This window comes from Miscanthus floridulus, chromosome 8, assembly GCF_019320115.1.
Source record: "Miscanthus floridulus cultivar M001 chromosome 8, ASM1932011v1, whole genome shotgun sequence".
Taxonomy (NCBI): domain Eukaryota; kingdom Viridiplantae; phylum Streptophyta; class Magnoliopsida; order Poales; family Poaceae; genus Miscanthus; species Miscanthus floridulus.
Window position 1 is genome coordinate 228,321,206 of NC_089587.1, and position 17,423 is coordinate 228,338,628.

The 17,423-nt window shown below is 46.7% G+C and overlaps 1 protein-coding gene across 1 annotated transcript; it reads right to left on the reverse strand.

The window, feature by feature from the left end:
* Nucleotides 1-2,202: 2,202 nt before the first annotated feature.
* Nucleotides 2,203-16,127, reverse strand: LOC136478457 (probable phosphoinositide phosphatase SAC9). The gene is made up of 13 exons (XM_066476913.1): nucleotides 15,624-16,127; nucleotides 13,473-15,431; nucleotides 13,241-13,348; nucleotides 12,944-13,114; nucleotides 12,256-12,498; nucleotides 11,987-12,149; nucleotides 11,703-11,908; nucleotides 10,417-11,187; nucleotides 9,974-10,171; nucleotides 4,183-4,617; nucleotides 3,874-4,107; nucleotides 3,104-3,395; nucleotides 2,203-2,533 (listed from the first exon to the last, which is right to left on the reverse strand). The coding sequence occupies exons 1-12, from the start codon at nucleotides 16,110-16,112 to the stop codon at nucleotides 3,114-3,116; spliced, it is 5,259 nt and encodes a 1,752-aa protein (XP_066333010.1). The 5' UTR covers nucleotides 16,113-16,127; the 3' UTR covers nucleotides 2,203-2,533; nucleotides 3,104-3,113.
* Between the last annotated feature and the right edge of the window lie 1,296 nt (nucleotides 16,128-17,423).

The window sequence follows — 17,423 nt, forward strand, 5'->3', positions numbered from 1 at the left end:
CATCATCAGTAAATATAGTTTTTCTTTTTGTCACCGATGGATGGATAATATTCTATTTCTCTCTCGTGCTGTGCCCACGTTACGATGCACATCCAACAGTTTGAGTAAAAATTTTACTTTCTGCTGCGAGGTAACAGTAGCACGTACCACTAACAGTTCATAGAGCAAATTTTACTTTCTCCTGCGAGGTCATGAGTAGCGCAGGTGAAAGTCCGAATTCATTCTTCCAGTGCTCCGCTATGATTTTTTTTTTCTTTTGAAAAAAAAGGCTGTTCATTCTGGTGCTTCCTAACCAGCTCCGTGGAGCCGGCCAGAAGAACCCGTTGGTGTTCTTGAGCTCCATTCTGGCGTGTACAAGACACATCGCCACATCGGTTGATTGGCGTGTTCGCAGGTTAGTTTCTGGACTGGCTGGTGCTGGTTTGTTGTGAGAGAAAAACAATATTAACTGATTGAATAAGCCTGGCTGAACCCAACCAACGGACAGAGTGGATGAGTGATGACACATGACATCAACCCCGGGCAGTCCAGTCCCATCAGGAAGGGAAGAGGGTCCTCCGAAATTATATATAATATAAGCTTGGCTTTAACCAAACGATATTTTACAGGACAAATAAATTCCTGCTCTGGTGTAATATGGTGCACAAGGTATTACATTACAACCAGATACTAATTTCCGATGAAAGGAGGAACCAAAAAAAAAACCAAGTGGCCAAACAGGGCCTTACATACTAAATGAAATGTGGATAACATAAAGTTTGGACGGTTCTTCTATTTGCGTCCCCCGCGTCGCTCCCCACGCGGGCGACACGGGCGGACCGGCCCCTTGAAACCCTAGCGCCGCCCCTCCCTCCACATCTCCAGCCGCGCCACCGCCGGAGCTGGCCGCCGGCATGGCCACCCGGCCGGCTGGGATGGCGGTGGCGGGGCCTCCCTCCCTGCTTTGGTGGCGCGCACGGCAGCTGGTCGGCCGCCCTCCCCCACGTGAGCTGCGTGGAGCTCGACGGAGAGGGCCGCCACGGCTATGGTGGCGCCAGCTGGTGCCCGTGCCGATGCGGGGGACGACGACGGGGCCCTCCTCTTCTTCGCGCGTCCCTTTCCTCCGGTCGAGATGGCGACGGCGGCGACGACCGGGCTCGCCGGCCCGGTGCCCAGCGGACGGATCCGGTGCCCAGGTGGCCAGATCCGCTTCCTGGGTGACCGGATTCGGGTCCCAACCGGCCGGATCTGGCCGGTGTCCAGCGGCAGGTGCGGTGGTGGCCGATGGTAGCAGCGGAGGCGTGGTGGCGGCGGTCAGGCTCGTACAGGCGCTAGGGGTGGCGTTCTCTCTTTGCTGCCCCTCCCTCTATTGGCCTTGGCTGCTGTTGCGACGTCGGCGGGTCAAGACGGAGGCGGCGGTGTCGGCAGGGGCCGACGTGTTTCGGAACGTGGCTTCCGGATCCGGTGGCCCTAGGGCTCGGGCGATGCCCACAATGGTGGGGCACGCGCCTCGCGTCTGCTGCTAGTGATGGTCGGCAGCAATGGAGGCGGGTGTCAGGGCTGACGACGACGGTCGGCAACGGCCTCGACGTGCGCCGGCGCGTCGATGCCCCTCAGGCAAAGGTCTCTGCTAGATAGCTGGCAGCGACGACGGTGGTGGCACGCTGGGATCCGGCATCCGGGCCGATGTCTGTGCTGGGGTTCCTTGGGCGAAAGCCTAGCGACGGTGACGCCTGCGGGCGCCGCTTTCCCTGTTGGGGGCGTCGTGTCCCCAGCATCTTCCACGGGTGAGAACCCGGTCCATTACTTGGACAAGCGACGGCGGCGCATTGGACGTCGTAACCTTCCTAAAGGAGTCGTTGTGGAATTCGACTCGATCGGGATGTCTTGTGGCTGGGCGTGAGGCCATGGTCGGAAGTCGAAGCTGCTCTTGCGACATGCTTGAGCTGGGCAACGATGACCTACTATGGCCTCCTGCTTCGGGAACTCCAGTCTCACATCTTAGTTGGGTCGTCGTTTACTTTCTTTGTGTTTGCGTGGTGGGCTTCGCCTTCATGGGGTTCACTCCACGATTGGCTGCCTTGTACATAAATTTGCTCCCTACTTATCAATCGAAGCCGGTAAAACGGATCTTTCGAAAAAAAGATAACATAAAGTTTTGAACGGCAGCATGGCCATGCACCATACATACCAACAACTGGTGAAGCCAGTGCTTAAAATATGTATGAAACAAAAAAAAAAATCAATGCAAGTTCTTAGCTCTATATAATAATAATCCAGGTCCCAATACAGGTATTGACAAAAGTAACTGGCAGTTTCGGGGACTGCCATCGTATTGAATTTCCAGCTATTCTACATAAAAAGATGAATTTCCAGAAATTCTACAGGCAAAATCCCTATTTCCCTTGAATCGGGTAAGCAAAGAAAAAAAAGTATTAAAAATACATCATGTATTTGTAGCAACAGCTCTTACTTCCACATCAACACGTACAAACAATAGGTTACAACAATCTTCTAGGGACGGCGGTTAACATCCCAGGTTGGCATGTACGACCTAAACACAAGTTAACACCAAGTTAAAGAGCAGTATCAGACAATCTACTAAACAGATGTAGGCTTTAGTACACAACAACCCACACATACCATTTCATAGTTTCATGCATAAGTTTCTCATTCAGATAAACACCAGCGGCAGAGTAAAAGTTCTATTCCTGAGTTTGTTAAAGAAAAAAAAGCTCTATTGCTGAGTCCATGGTTAAAAACGAGATGTGTTTCTAAATTCTTAATTCCCTCTAAGGCCTCGCACGGGTAAGTCAGTATGAACAGGATTCAGATCCATCAATATGTAATTCTAGCTTGAAATAGGAATATTGGGCCAGGAACAAAACCATAAATAACGGCCTGGCTATGTGGTTGACTTTAGTATGTTAAGGATCCATCCACGTGTAGGGGTAGGCTTAAGCTAGGGAAGAGAGGCTCAATAGCACATTTGTATTATGCGTTTTATCTTTGTCATATATCATTTATTCTGAAAATGAGCATCATTAATTGTCAAAAATCAAGTTAGGAACTCTCTAATAAAACAGGCTCGTTTCAGAGGATTTAGAAAGTCAGGACTTCATACCTCACATACATTATACAGCTGAGAGACTGCCAATCTTTCCCATCTCATATGTATCAGCATAGTAGTACAACTTGATCTTATTTGACAAAGACAGTCCGGATGCCAAAGGAAGATTTCGCAAGTTTAAGTTCTCAAGCTCAGAAATGTCATCAACAAAGGCAGTGACATCACCAAGTAATCTAAAGATAACGCAGCGAGCATCCTGTTGTAGATCTGGGAAATCAAAATATAGTGGTGTATTCGCTTTTACTTCTGGTAAACGGTATTCCTCTACAACCAACTTGCCAGACTCCTGTACAAAATCACAAGCACAACAGAAATGATTCATGCCCACATACAACATAGGCACTGACAAAACTACAAGTACCAAAAGGTCCAACCCTCAATCAACAGCATGTGAAAATTACATAGTTTGCAGCAAACCTCAAAAAAACCATCATCACATAGGTGAACCAACAATTCTTTATTTTGTGGTCATTCGCCAGCTTTGACTACCAAAGCTATATATAAATGAAGTTTTGAAGACAGTTCAGTTGGAACTTCCACTAATTACTACTAATAACAAGGAAAAAAACAAATTTTGCAAAATGCAGAACTGTCTGCGATGCAGGCCTTACTCGACAAAACTAGGTCACATGACTACCTGGACCCATTCCATTGTAATTTGAACCGTTCAGGGACAAGCATTAAAGGAGATCTCAAGAAGCATAAAATAACCAACCATAGCCACCAAAGTAAGAGAATTTTGAAGAGTGACAGTGGCCTATTACCTTAACAACAGTGACCTGTATATAAATAATTGCTGGATTTACAAATCTATCCTCCATTCGTGTCAATGAAAACTTCCTCGTGTCCAATTCTGATGAGGAAGGTGAATGGGTCACACGAGGTCTTATAACACTGAAAAAATCAAGCCGGAATCCAGCTATTCCAGGTGAATTAGCTAAGGGATATTGCTCAAGAACAAGATCATTATCTCTCAGCCTCTCAGCTTCAACTGGAATCTGGAAAATAAAGAAGAAAAGTTTCAGTCACAGCTAGAATGCAAAGCTCAAAACTGTCAGCAAAAGACGGTTTACCCTAAATCTCCCCAAGGGTGGTGATCTGTCTAAATAACTTTTCATTCTCATTATTCCCCCTGATGTGTCAGGCCCCACCTCCTTTCTCAAAGAACTGCCAAAAACAACAATTCTTTTTGCATGGATAAATGAATTCTGTGGATTGGTTGGCTTCGATTCATAAACTGAGCTATCATCCAATGATAGAAGATCAAACTCCTCACTAAACTTGGTTGAACGAGAACCATTATGGGGAAGTGTCATTTTTATTGAAATTATACGACAACGGATAGGATTTGGGAAGTGAAATTTAATGTGTCTTGGTTCTTCACTCAATCTATTAGATTTTTCAGGTCCACAAAGCTGTGGAGATGAAGATATTATATCCTGTACATCCCACTTTCCTATGAACGCACGATCTTCTCGGTGTATTTTATTACTCGCCCATATCTCTACCTGCACAAGCAGCATGATTATTAGAATACAAAGCAAACAAGTAAAAAAATGCATCAAAGGAACAGAAGAAATGAAAACAGCTCAATAGGCTAGTTTGTTATGCATAGATAGCTAGCTATGACAGAATATGGAGACAATGTTTTGCAGGACAATGCACTAAAAGAACACAGAAAGCTAAGATAGCTCAGCGGGCTAGTTCAAATGATCCACTAGTTGTGCATAGATAGCTAACTCTGCAGTATATATGAAAAAGAAATCTTGCAGTTCTTGCACATTGAACTAACTCCAGACAAAGATTATGCCAACAAGATATATTTGCTTTTCATAGCAACACTGTACGTACAGAAAGATAGATGATCGACACAAAATTATGAAGCCACAATCATCATACAGCTGTTAAAACAAGTTATAGTAAACCGAATTGCAAAGGCATAAGTTGTCAGCTATAAAATCCTGTGTGTCCATGCATGTGTCCAGGTTCATGGTGTCTAGAGTACTAGCAGATTTTCAGCTAGTAGCTAAGGAATGATCATAGGAGTTATGAATGCAGTAATTAGGATGATATCATGGGCAGGTTTATCAGCTATATATATGAGAAAATGGTGAGGGCTGAGAGAGCCGCATCAACCAAAAGAGAGATAGAGGGAGTGATTTCCTAGTGTGTTTGTGATAAACACTGAAGAGGGAATGATTTCCTAGTGTGTGTTTATGATAAACACTGAAGATAGAGGGAGTGATATCCTAGTGTGCTTGTGATAAACACTGAAGACAGAGGGAGTGATTTCCTAGTGTGTGTTTGTGATAAACACTGAAGAAAGGAGAGCGAGCGATTTCCAACATAAGTTATTTGCATTCTTGGAAATAAGTGGGCTAGAGTATGAGGGCAGTCCCAATGAAAGAAACTAGTAGTTTCTATAACATAGGATACCGCACCAAAAAAGTACTGCTTTCCAACCCATGGTTTCTATGAGTAATAATTATTTTCTCTTTCTCTCTCCCAACTCTATCTTCTTCCTCCAATGGGAGTGCGGCACGAGCTCGGTAGAAACTGGTGGTTTCTTCCCAATGGCGATTTCATGGTTTCTTGGTGCATTGGGTCAAGAGAAGACCTGATTTCTTCGTGAGGAAACTATTTCTATGATTCTTGTTCTCTTTCTTCATTAATTACGTTGCCATGTCAGCGTTTTGCCTACGTGACAAGTCATTTAATGAGGATAAAAACCATCATTAATACACCATTGGGACTGCCCTGAGGCATCTCTCAAGACATACAATTATGTAGATGAAGATAGTATTTTTTGTTAGCATGTTTGCTGCTTCCTTTATTACTAGCTGACTGCCTAGGAAACTCCCCTGGCTGTCACCTACTTACTCCCCCTCTTTACTGCTAGTATTTACTTCTCCTTTTGCTGCTAGACGGCTGATGCCTGGGAATCTTCCCTGGCTGTCGCCTGTGTGCTTCCCCCTCTCTCTCTTGTGTTACTCTAGCTCCTATATAAATCCCTGTAATTTAGTTTACTCAATATGAATGAATACAAGAGCTAGTTCATCCTCTATCATGGTATCACGAGACTCTTAAGATCCTGCAGTCTCCTTCCGCTCCCTCTCTCCCTCTCCATGGCCCCTGAGCTGCCGCTTCCCTCTGATGCGACCACTCTCGCCACGCAGGCTGAGCACAAGCAGGCCGCCGCTCGCCAGCGCGCAGAGGACGCCGCTGCAGCTGAAGGGAAGGCCGCCCTAGAGACGGCCGCTGCGGCTGCTACCCAGGTCGCCGACGCTGCCCAAGCCCGCGCACAAGCAGCCCTCGCTGCCCTGGAAGCCGAGCGCGTTGTGGCCGCCGCCCTCGAACGCGCCGTTACCGCGGCTCGGGACCGTGCCGCCCCGCCGGCCCTTGAAGACGACGGCTCCAACCTCAGCGACAACGACGCTCCTCTCCACAATGAAGCTGCCCTCGTCGCACCTCCACGCCCAGGCTGCGGGTGTCCAGAACATCCGCTCCCTCGTGCCAGTGGTCCTCGATCTCCTGTCCCCCCACTACAACCGATGGTGCGATTTAGTGCTGCTCACTCTCGAGCGGTACGCTCTTGCCGACCATGTCCTCTGCACCGCGCCCCGCCCGTCCTTCTTGGCACCGGATGGACTGCGTTGTGCTGTCTTGGCTGTTTGGCACCCTCACTGTCAAACTCTAGGACACCGTTCGCGAACGCAGCGGCTCAGCACGCGACACTTGGATTGGCATCGAGGAACAATTCCTGGGCAACCGCGAGACTCGCGCTCTCTACCTCGACACAGAGTTCCGCGCATTCGTCCAAGGCGACTTGCTCATCCGCGACTACTGCCGCAAGATGAAAGGTATGGCAGATGCTCTAGGCGATCTCGGCGAGGTCATCACTGATCGCGCCGTCGTCCTCAATGTCCTTCGTGGTCTCAACGCCAAGTATGACCACATGAAGGCCCTCTTGAAGCGGACCCGTCCGTTCCCGACGTTCAATGAAGTCCGCAATGATCTCCAACTTGAGGAGCTCACGCTGGACCCCCCTTTGTCCCAGGCACCGATGGCTCTCCTCGCCTCGCAGCCGAAGTCCAGCGCCACCAACACCTCCCAGGTGCCGCAACCTGGGGCCGCAACCTGGGGGCCCCTCTCTCCACGGTGCCTCCAATCGGGCTCCTGGCACCGGTCCCAGCCACCACGGTGCTGGTGCCGCTTCTGGTAGCAATGGCGGCAAGCGGCATCGTCGCCGTGGGAACAGCGGCAAAGGTGGCAACGGCAGCCAGGGTGGCTCCCCTTGGCCCTCCTTCTACAACCCCTGGACGGGCTCCTTCACCGTGTGGCCCACTCGTGGCCAGCAGCAGCAGCCCCGTGGTCCTCCTCCAGATGGGCGCTCTGGTCACCCTGCACCTCAGCAGGCATTCATGGCGGCGCCCAATCCCTACGGCATCCCTCCGCCACCGGGATTTCCACCCATGCTGACTGCCCTGGCTTTTTCCATGAACCAGCAGCAGCCGCAACAGCAGGTGTACCAGGCCCCTTCCCAGTCTCCCTGGACCGGCTCCTGGAATCAGCAGGCTCTGACCAACTCCTTCGGCACCATGAGCCTCACTCCACCTGCTGTCACTGACTGGGTCATGGATTCCGGCGCCTCTAATCATGTGACGCCTGATGCCGGTAACATTTCTCTTTTCCAACCACCTCATTTTACTTGTCCTTCATCCATTGTTGTTGGAAATGGTTCCACTCTTCCTGCGACAGCTACGGGTGATGCTGTCCTTCCAGGAACCTTTCGTCTTAATAAAGTTCTTGTTGCTCCCAACATTATTAAGAACCTCATTTCTGTTTGACAACTCACTACTGATAACAACTGTTCTGTTGAGTTTGATCCTTTTGGTCTCTCTGTGAAGGATCTTCATTCCAGGAACGAGATCATCAGGTGCAATAGCTCCGGACCCCTTTACTCCTTGATGCCACCGGCCGCTTCCTCCTCTTCATGTGCCCTCATCGCTGCTGCTCCATGGCACCCTCTCCGAGACTGTCTATTGCTGCCAACCCACTGGATTTATTGACACTGCTCTTCCTGATCATGTTTGCCACCTCAACAAGTCTCTGTATGGTCTGAAGCAGGCACCTCGCGCTTGGTACAGCCGGTTTGCCACCTACCTCATGTCTCTCGGGTTTCTTGAAGCAAAGCCTGACACCTCTCTGTTCATTTACCACCGAGGCAATGAGATTGTTTACCTACTATTCTATGTGGATGACATTGTTCTGACTGCCTCCAGTGCCTCTCTCCTCCGCCGCACTATCACTGCCTTGCAACAAGAATTCTCCATGAAAGACCTTGGTCCTTTGCATCACTTTTTGGGCATCTCAGTCACGCAACATTCAGGTGGTCTCTTCCTGTCACAACAGCAGTACACCATTGACATCCTCAAACGTGCTGGTATGATGGATTGCAAACCGTGTAGCATGCCTGTGGACACTCATGCTAAAGTTTCTGCTACTGAAGGTGCTCCTGTCACTGATCCTACCCACTATCGCAGTCTTATAGGAGCCCTGCAGTACCTTACTTTCACAAGACTAGACATTGCTTATGATGTTCAACAAGTATGCCTTCACATGCATGATCCTCGCGAACCTCACTTGTCTGCTGTTACGAGGATTCTCCGCTATCTTCAGGGAACTCTCAGCCATGGCCTGCACCTTCAGCCCTCCACTCCTTCTGAACTTGTGGTCTATACTGATGCCGATTGGGCTGGGTGTCCCGACACTCGCCGCTCCACTTCAGGCTATGCTATGTTTCTTGGCACCAATCTGGTTTCTTGGTCTTCAAAACGCCAAAACACAGTCTCTCGTTCAAGTGCCGAAGCTGAATACCGGGCTGTGGCCAATGGAGTTGCTGAAACTTGCTGGCTCCGCCAACTTCTACAGGAATTGCATGCTCCACTGCTTCGGAGCACACTGGTCTACTGCGACAATGTCAGTGCAGTATACTTATCCACCAATCCCATACAACATCAACGCATGAATCATGTTCAGATTGATCTCCACTTCGTTCGTGAACGGGTCGCCATTGGTAATGTTCGGGTTCTTCACGTACCAACAACGTCCTAGTTTGCTGACATCTTCACCAAGGGTCTTCCCACCTCCGTGTTCCAAGATTTTCGCTCCAGTCTTCATATCAGCGACCCCGCCGATTCGACTGCGGGGGGGGGGGGGGGGGGGAGGGCTAGCATGTTTACTGCTTCCTTTATTACTAGCTGACTGCCTAGGAACCTCCCCTGGCTGTCACCTACTTACTCCCCTCTTTACTGTTAGTATTTACTTCTCCTTTTGCTGCTAGACGGCTGATGCCTGGGAATCTTCCCTGGCTGTCGCCTGTGTGCTTCCCCCTCTCTCTCTTGTGTTAGTCTAGCTCCTATATAAATCCCTGTAATTTGGTTTACTCAATATGAACGAATACAAGAGCTAGTTCATCCTCTATCATTTTTCATATTGCTTCCCTTGTTAAAATGTAGCATGCTCAAGCTGTCAAGGATACAGCTGTACTGAAATGTTTTCCTTCTCTTGCTCAGGAAGAACACATATTCAATCAAGTTATGTGATTTTATGATTAAAAAATATGATTTCATTAACTCCAGTAAATATCCTTCTTTGTTCTCAATCATTAAGAAAATGGAAATGAAAGTATTAGAGATATGTATAGTCTAATACATGACTATACATATCTCTAATAGAAAGATATACCCATAGTTCTGTATATACAGTATTAAGTATGCCTGGCTAACATTGTCCGTACTGATTTTATAGATAAAAATAAGGATAACATGATGAAGGAAAAGAACGTAAAGTAGCCTATCTTACAATTGGGCAGTCAGATGTCGAGTACCCACAAGAACTGACAATTATAGCAACTCCTGCAACATCTGATAAACCACCAAGAACAATTGAGAACTCCACTGAAGTGTTATCTTGCGGAGCTTTCCAGTAAGACTTGTACTCTCCAGTACCAAAAGGTGCCAGTAACGAAAGCAGTGGTTCAGAGTCATTGGCAGTTTCAACCTGAGTATAGAGCATAAGGCATGATCAAAGCATTATCTATGGTAAAAGCAAACTTCATAGAAGAAAAAGAGAAAGGGGGGAGGGATCTTAAAAAGAAGATGTTATCACAAGGCCAAGTTTATTCACTGCTTTTCCATGGTCCATGGATCAATAGTCTTGCAAATACATCAGAGTGTATGAACAACACAGGGCAACAAATAATGCAGGAGTGCAATTTATGATCTTGGTACGAAGTTGAGAAATACCATTTGTAAAAAGTTTGCATATGGAAATTCTGCAAGGGATTCTTCACCATCAAGGATCTGCTTCAATTGTCTCTGACCAAATTGAATACTTTGAGATAAATCAGATGCTTTCCTGTACTCCAGTTGGCAGACCTGATTCACAGCACTCAGTGCCGCTTTCTCTGAACGATCTTTTCTGCGCAAACTATGAAGAACCCGGACATAATCCACATACAATGCACGTTTGATAATTTCACTACAGCATGATTTGCACACAAAACTATCTGCGAGTGCTGAATAGCCACCACTTTGACTCCCACCATAAATCTTCAACTCCCTGTAGGTGTTAAGCAAAAGGAAGGCCCCTTTCCCAGCACAGCAAGCTTTGCAAACTGTCCTTTCACACCGAAAACATTCCACAAATACTGATTGGTTTTCTCTAGTGGCTAAAGCTTGTGATGAAGACAGAGCATGGACTTCACATGCCCCACCATAGCAGGATTCATCATTTTCACTGATGTTCCAAAAGTCTATAGCGTGTTCACTGCCCTTTTCAAGCCCTATTGAAGCATTAACACGATCCTCAAGGACTGTATGGCCCAGCAGTGCCAGATTATCAGCTAAGCTGGATAACTTCAATAGGTAAGAATAATCAACTGAACGGTTTGGATCCAATGTGGCAGGAATTACACCAATTGATAACAATGCCTGGTCCCTTTCAGTGGCAGAAAGACCAAGACGGAGACGTTTTATTTCAAGCTTCATCATTTGCTCAAAGTCAAGACCCTTTCCCTGGAAAGATGAATAAAGTTTTATGTATTTTGGATTTAAATTCATAAACACCTTTTCAAAATAGGTCAACTTTTGTTCCTTCATTATTTATTTTTTCAGAATAAGCAAGTATGTATTGAAAAGCAAAGGAAGTAATAATGCCAGAACTCTAAACATATGTAACCTGAATAGACCTAAAGATTCAGATAATCTGTCATAAATTGAAACCTTTCTTTGTTAGGGGAAAAAAGGGTTCAGTAGTGTTGCTACTAGAAACTTCAAACTAGACCTGTCTTTGTTAGGGGAAAAAAGGGTCCAGTAGTGTTCCTACTAGAAACTTCAAACTAGAACGGTAGAACCATCTTGCTCATTTATCTGAACAAAGAAGCAATTCAATATTTTACTGGCAACTTCAGGATAAAGTCAATTTCAAAGTATTTTTTAAGGAATGCTCAACAAAGATCCAAGAAAGTATACTAAGAACAGAACATAGAGGAATAGAAATAAAAGGAGATGAAATTTTCACAAATGAATACCTTATTATAGCCAGAAAGGGATTCAAAAAAATTAAGATAAAGCTGTGTGCTGCCACATTCTTCAACCTGCTTATTCACTTTAGGAACAGGCACTTCCAATGCAGGGGCAAAAGGATTAACATCAAATCCATCATCTAAGAAGTTTGTTTGTTCCCCATTACCAAAAGTATTTTCAGTTATATGTGGCTCCGACATGTCAAAATCACCTGTGAGAAAATCCAACAAATTTTCTGAACCACCTGTTTGAACTGATGATGAACTTTTAGTGTAAGACCCATCAATACCATGAGAATCATTCCCAGGCATGGAAGAATTTCCAAAAGACTTGGAACCTAGATCACAGTGAACACTTGATGATTTTTTATTGAGAAACTCCATAAATTCAGGAGCATGTTCACTATTGGTTAACATGTCTGCCCATGGAAGAGAAACTCCAAGTACTTCAATCTGTTAAAGAAATTTATACAACTCATCAAGAAAAAGATAGACAAATAGTCAAAGCCAAAAGTAACTTTTTAAAAGCGTCTCAATCTAGAGAATTCATCAATTTTACCTCACCAAGAGTAATGGGTGTTCTTGATACAGCAGATGGATGAAAAGATAATGCAACAACTCGATTCAAAAAGTTTAGTTCTCCTTCTAGCTCTTCAAAGTCGTATAACAAAGGAAGATAGGAGCTCTCTTGAACATTGGGCCTAGCACTTTTCCCTGTAACAGCCAAGTCATCTGGATCAATTCTCCCAGTGAGTGGAATCAGTAAATTTGTCCCATTCGAGCACTGTGGAATGCAAGCACCCTACACAAGTAATTTCCCAATTAATATTCATTAAACAATACAAAACGAAGCAAAAACCAATTTTAAATCAACAATACCTAAACATGGTGAGGATAGGATTATGAACCTAACCAAAATCCAGGCCAAACTCAGTAACTGTGGTTAGCTTATCTCATCTCAGCCAAAGTAATCAGCACACAGTTCAGCATTGGTTCTGAATCAGGCAAAATTTTCATGGTCTTAAAGTCAGAGTTAATGCACATGAAGCTCAATTTTAGCAAGGGCAGCAATTTTTGTGTCTGCACATCTGGGGTCTTAACTTTGGGTACACTGTTGTCAGTTCATCAAGCCAAATCTTAAAAGTATGGAAACTAAATTGGTATTTGCAAAGGAACATGATGAAACAGCTGGAGCAAAAGAAAAGGATATTATAATAAAACCAGTGAGGTAAGATAGAGACAAGGACCTCAACCACGAGTTTGAGGGAGTCTATGCTTGAGCCAACTCTAACATCTACGGTTGCTGGATATGAAGAATCTTCAGCACCGTGGGAGACAGTAAGCAGCAGTTGACAAACATGACAAGGTTCCCCAAGGTATATAAAAAGTTCAACATAGTCTGGACCTTGCTGACACACCTGCATGCACAAGAGTCTTTAACATGCTATGTGAAAAAGCATCACGGCAATAATTAAATAAACCAGAAAACTATCAGGAAGACTCTTCCAGATGCATCAAGAAGAGTCTTTAAGGAAGAACTATACCCAAATAAGATCCTTCCTTTTGAAGCTGAGAAGACTGGAACCACCATCAGTCATTGGGGTGATACTAGGAACTGGTTTCAACATGCATCCAGACGGCCTTGATAGCACCTGAATTGTCAATATCAAGAATGTTATCACCAAAAAAAAGTATAATATAAATAATATAAAACTGCATCAAGACCAATAATATCAGTTTGCAAGAGATACACTGATAATGAGTAAGTTTACCTACTTTGAGAGGGAACATAGGGATGGAAGGGAGATGCTTATATAGCCTCAATCCAAGGAACATCTCTAACTGCTTTTGACGGGAACTATCATTCACAAAATTTTGGTACCTTCTTTGCACCGTAATCCTCACATTCTGAACAGCTGAGAATTTACTAAACTTTCCAGTTTCCTCCTTGAATATGTTCAGAATCTCACTGTGCATAGCTTTTGAGCCAGTGTACAACGTAGCATGGATATCGCCAGCCAAAAGAAAAAGTTCAGCAAGGTGGTTCACTGGAGCAAGCATTGTTGAGCCTTTGAACTGATCAAATGTCATATCAAATCTCTTCCAAGGCTTCTGTGGAGCCTCCTGGCATGGATGTTCCCATGTGGTAGTACGTGTATTATGATCGATATAAAATGATTTCCCTGTTACAGAGTCAAAGCGCTCCTCCCATCCAGGGGGCAAAGAACGAGTGTTTCTACCATCATATTCAGAATATCTACTTGACAACCCAAACATTGCATCTATGTCAAGCGAGATGTTCAATCGACTACACTGTTCAACAAAAACTTGAAGTGCACCAAAGTAACTAGCAGCATTGGTTCGATCAAGAGAGTCTGCACAATTGAATCGTATCACCCCATTTTGAATAGACTCCATGCAAAACCCGCCATTTACATCATCATTGCAGATAACTGATCCTTTACATTCACTAAGCTGCTGCCTTACATCATAGTAATTCCCTTCACTGAAGCCAATGACCATTGTAGGTGCTTTAAGATGCCTCCATAGGCCCTCAACTGTCTGCTGCTGCCCTTTTAACTTCACAGTGGCATGCCAGTCATAATTTACCAACTGAATCCATGTGCTTCCCAGCTTTCCAGTAGAGTTCATGTACCGTATAGATTCTTTGAAATGATCAACAAGAACAGACTCTGTTTTTCCTTCGCCGTATCTTAACAAGTTAACACAAATAACAGGAACCCTTCCAGATTTCTTTTGCCTGGACACATTCGCTTCAGATGATTTATTCCCGTATCTTCTGCCCAACCGTTGGTAGTATTGTAAGCTTCCGTTGTAAGGATCATTTGCAACATAAATTTCGGCTTCTACTGACACCGCATTTTTTATTTCTGCACCCCACCATATTGGTATAGTTCCACGCCGCCAGATATACGAGCTAAAAGGGATACGCTGTCCACCCTTGCGTGGAACCCAAACCAGTTGCTCGCACTCAACCTCATTGCCTGTGCCTGAACATGCATTCAGTCCACGGGCCAAATAGCGGGTTCCAGGGTGCAGTCGACTACGGCGTGCAATAAGGGCAACTAACCCACCTTGCTGCCCAGCACCTCCAAAGTTCCGGCACTCGGCAAACCCCTGCAGAAGAATGACGCAGTGTCCTGGCAAGCCAATGTCCTTAAAAGGCTTTGACAGCCACTCATTCCAAACGAATTCGTCATCTGGTTCCCGTAGTGTCATAGGACTCGGGAAGGGCCTGGTAACATCCCTTGTCTCACAAAAGAAGTGCTTGCCGTCAATGTCGAGATCGGCCAAGTCACGTATATTCTTCTGCTCTCCAGTTCCCTGGGGTTGAGGATTCTGCAGCTGGATCTTTATCCACTGGCTCTCTGCCACTGTGTATATGCACCCGCCTCCTGGCAGATTGGGGACGGACGCGCTCAGCTGCGTCGCAACCAGAAGCAGAGCGGAGCTTCCTAACACTGCATATCCCAGTAGTGCCTTGGCATATGTGGTGCTCTTGGATAGAACCCTTGACCCATCGGTGATGTAGTTGAGAGCCGCTGCCTCGGAATCAAAGACGTCCTCCCCATGCTTCCCCAGGTAGCGCAGGGCACCGGTGGTCGGATCGACGTATACGACCTGGGTATCTCTCCTCGTTGACAAGCTGATGACAATGTACACTTCGGTCGTCTCCAGGACGACGACCACCACCGATGTGTGCATCTGTGATTTCTGGAGAAATGGACTGATCAGATTCGGATCCACATGATAATTTTGCAAAGCAATCGGAAGTTAGTAGGCATAATAATACATGCATATACACCTGTCTGTAATTAGATTCAGATCCGATTACGAATAGTATGTTAGGGTTTGGGGGCGCACGGCTTCGCACAGCAGGAAGGGAGGACCAAGGGGAATGAATACCTGGTGTCCTGGTGGTGCTGGTCGCCGGCCAGGGTGGCGAGTGGCGGAGTAGGACAGCAGCGACGGTCGCGGGGACACCGGGACTGCAGAGGGCGGACGCCGCGCCGGAGCTGGTCGCGAGGACGCTGGGCCTGAGGTGGTGCTCGACCGAGCGCGGTCTCCTCTCCGGGTTGCGGCGCGGCGAGCGGATGGAGGAGACCGATCGGGATCGAGATTCACAGTGACTTTACTGAGGCACAAGTTAGGACGTAACTTTCCCATACACATCCGCCGTCCAACTCCGATCGAAGCATCCAGGTAATCCAAGGCCTCTAGAATTTGTTTTATTTTTTTCACCCAAAAAAACACTAGACAGCAGGAGCGCCCCGGAGCGCCCGGCTTGCTCGCGCCCGTGGCACGCGTGTCTCGCCGCTGCCCTTCGTGCCACGTCGCCCACCTGAGGCTGAGGAGAGGGAGGAGCTGGAGCTCGCGCAGCCTGGCCTCAGCCATCTCGCGCCTGCGGCACCCGCGTCTCGTCGCTGCCTTCCATTCCATGGAAACGAGGACTAAGGAGGCGGGCTTGACGGGGCAATCAGCACGGTGAGCCTTTTGTCTTTTGCCACGGCGACGGCAAGCAGAGCGTCGTACAACAGCCACGTCAACGACCCGAAGAAAATAACCTTAAATCTCGGCGTCAAAGCAATTGACGCTGAGACATATAAGCTCGGCGCCGAGGTCAGATCTATTTTTTAAAAGGATACCGCCAGGGTCGTATTTGTGAAAATCTAAAAAAAAAAAAGGCTGAAAAACAAAACAAAAAAAAAATCGGTCGCCGGACCACGTGTGATTGGCTGCTGCGGCGCCAAATGCGGTGCTGCCAAGCAGCTGAGCCAAGGCGGCACCGTGCTGGACTCCTTTCTTGAACGCGCTAGACCAAGGGGTGGCCGACGCATCCGAGGACCGCGGTGGCGTCGGCAGTGCCAGAGGGGAGCAGCAACGTGGAAGGAGCAGGGGCTCGTCCGCGAGCTCGCCGTGCACGCTCTGGCTCCGAACTCTCCCCAGTCCCCACTAGGTAACAGCATCAACTGTTTGGATAGAGATAGAGAGGACCCCCATCGACATCCTCCAGGAGTTAGTTTTATAAGTCTTGTAGGTTCTCCATCTACAGCCTAGGGAAAAAATCATTTAGATTCTATTCTTCACGCATCGCACGGCACGACCTATACTATAGGTGAACTACCCTTGCCAACAGATGCAAGCAGAAAACATTGTAAGAACCCTGAAGGATGAGCACCTGACCATCCACATCTGGACAAGAGGCTGCTCGCGCTCCCACTCCCGCTAACCCAGCCAAGCGAACAGGGCATAGAGTGACACCAAACTGTGCACAAGTAACACAGAAACATGCTCCTATGCATGCAGTGGATGGCATCTCAGATATTATCATTCAGATGTGCCAACAATTTTGACTGCAAGTATTCTGCCACCCGTGTAAAAATTGCCAGCTGACCTGAGCGCGGGGCATGACTGCATGAGCAGCATTGCTGTCCACAAGTAATCCTTGAAGCAGCTTAAGACCATTCCATGAATTTCTGGTGCACCACCAACTTATCAGCATATGCTGATAGACATCATCAATGACAGGCAGGCACCATCAAAGTCTTCCATTGCTCCAGCAAACCGGTGAGCCTGCAGAGTGATAAGTTAAGTTGGATGAGATACATGAGTAGCTTGAACGTAGCGTGTCAAAATTAATGTTACAAAACAGAGTAGCTCCATGGTGTTAGCAAACTTATGGCTGATAGGAATCATACCATCAAC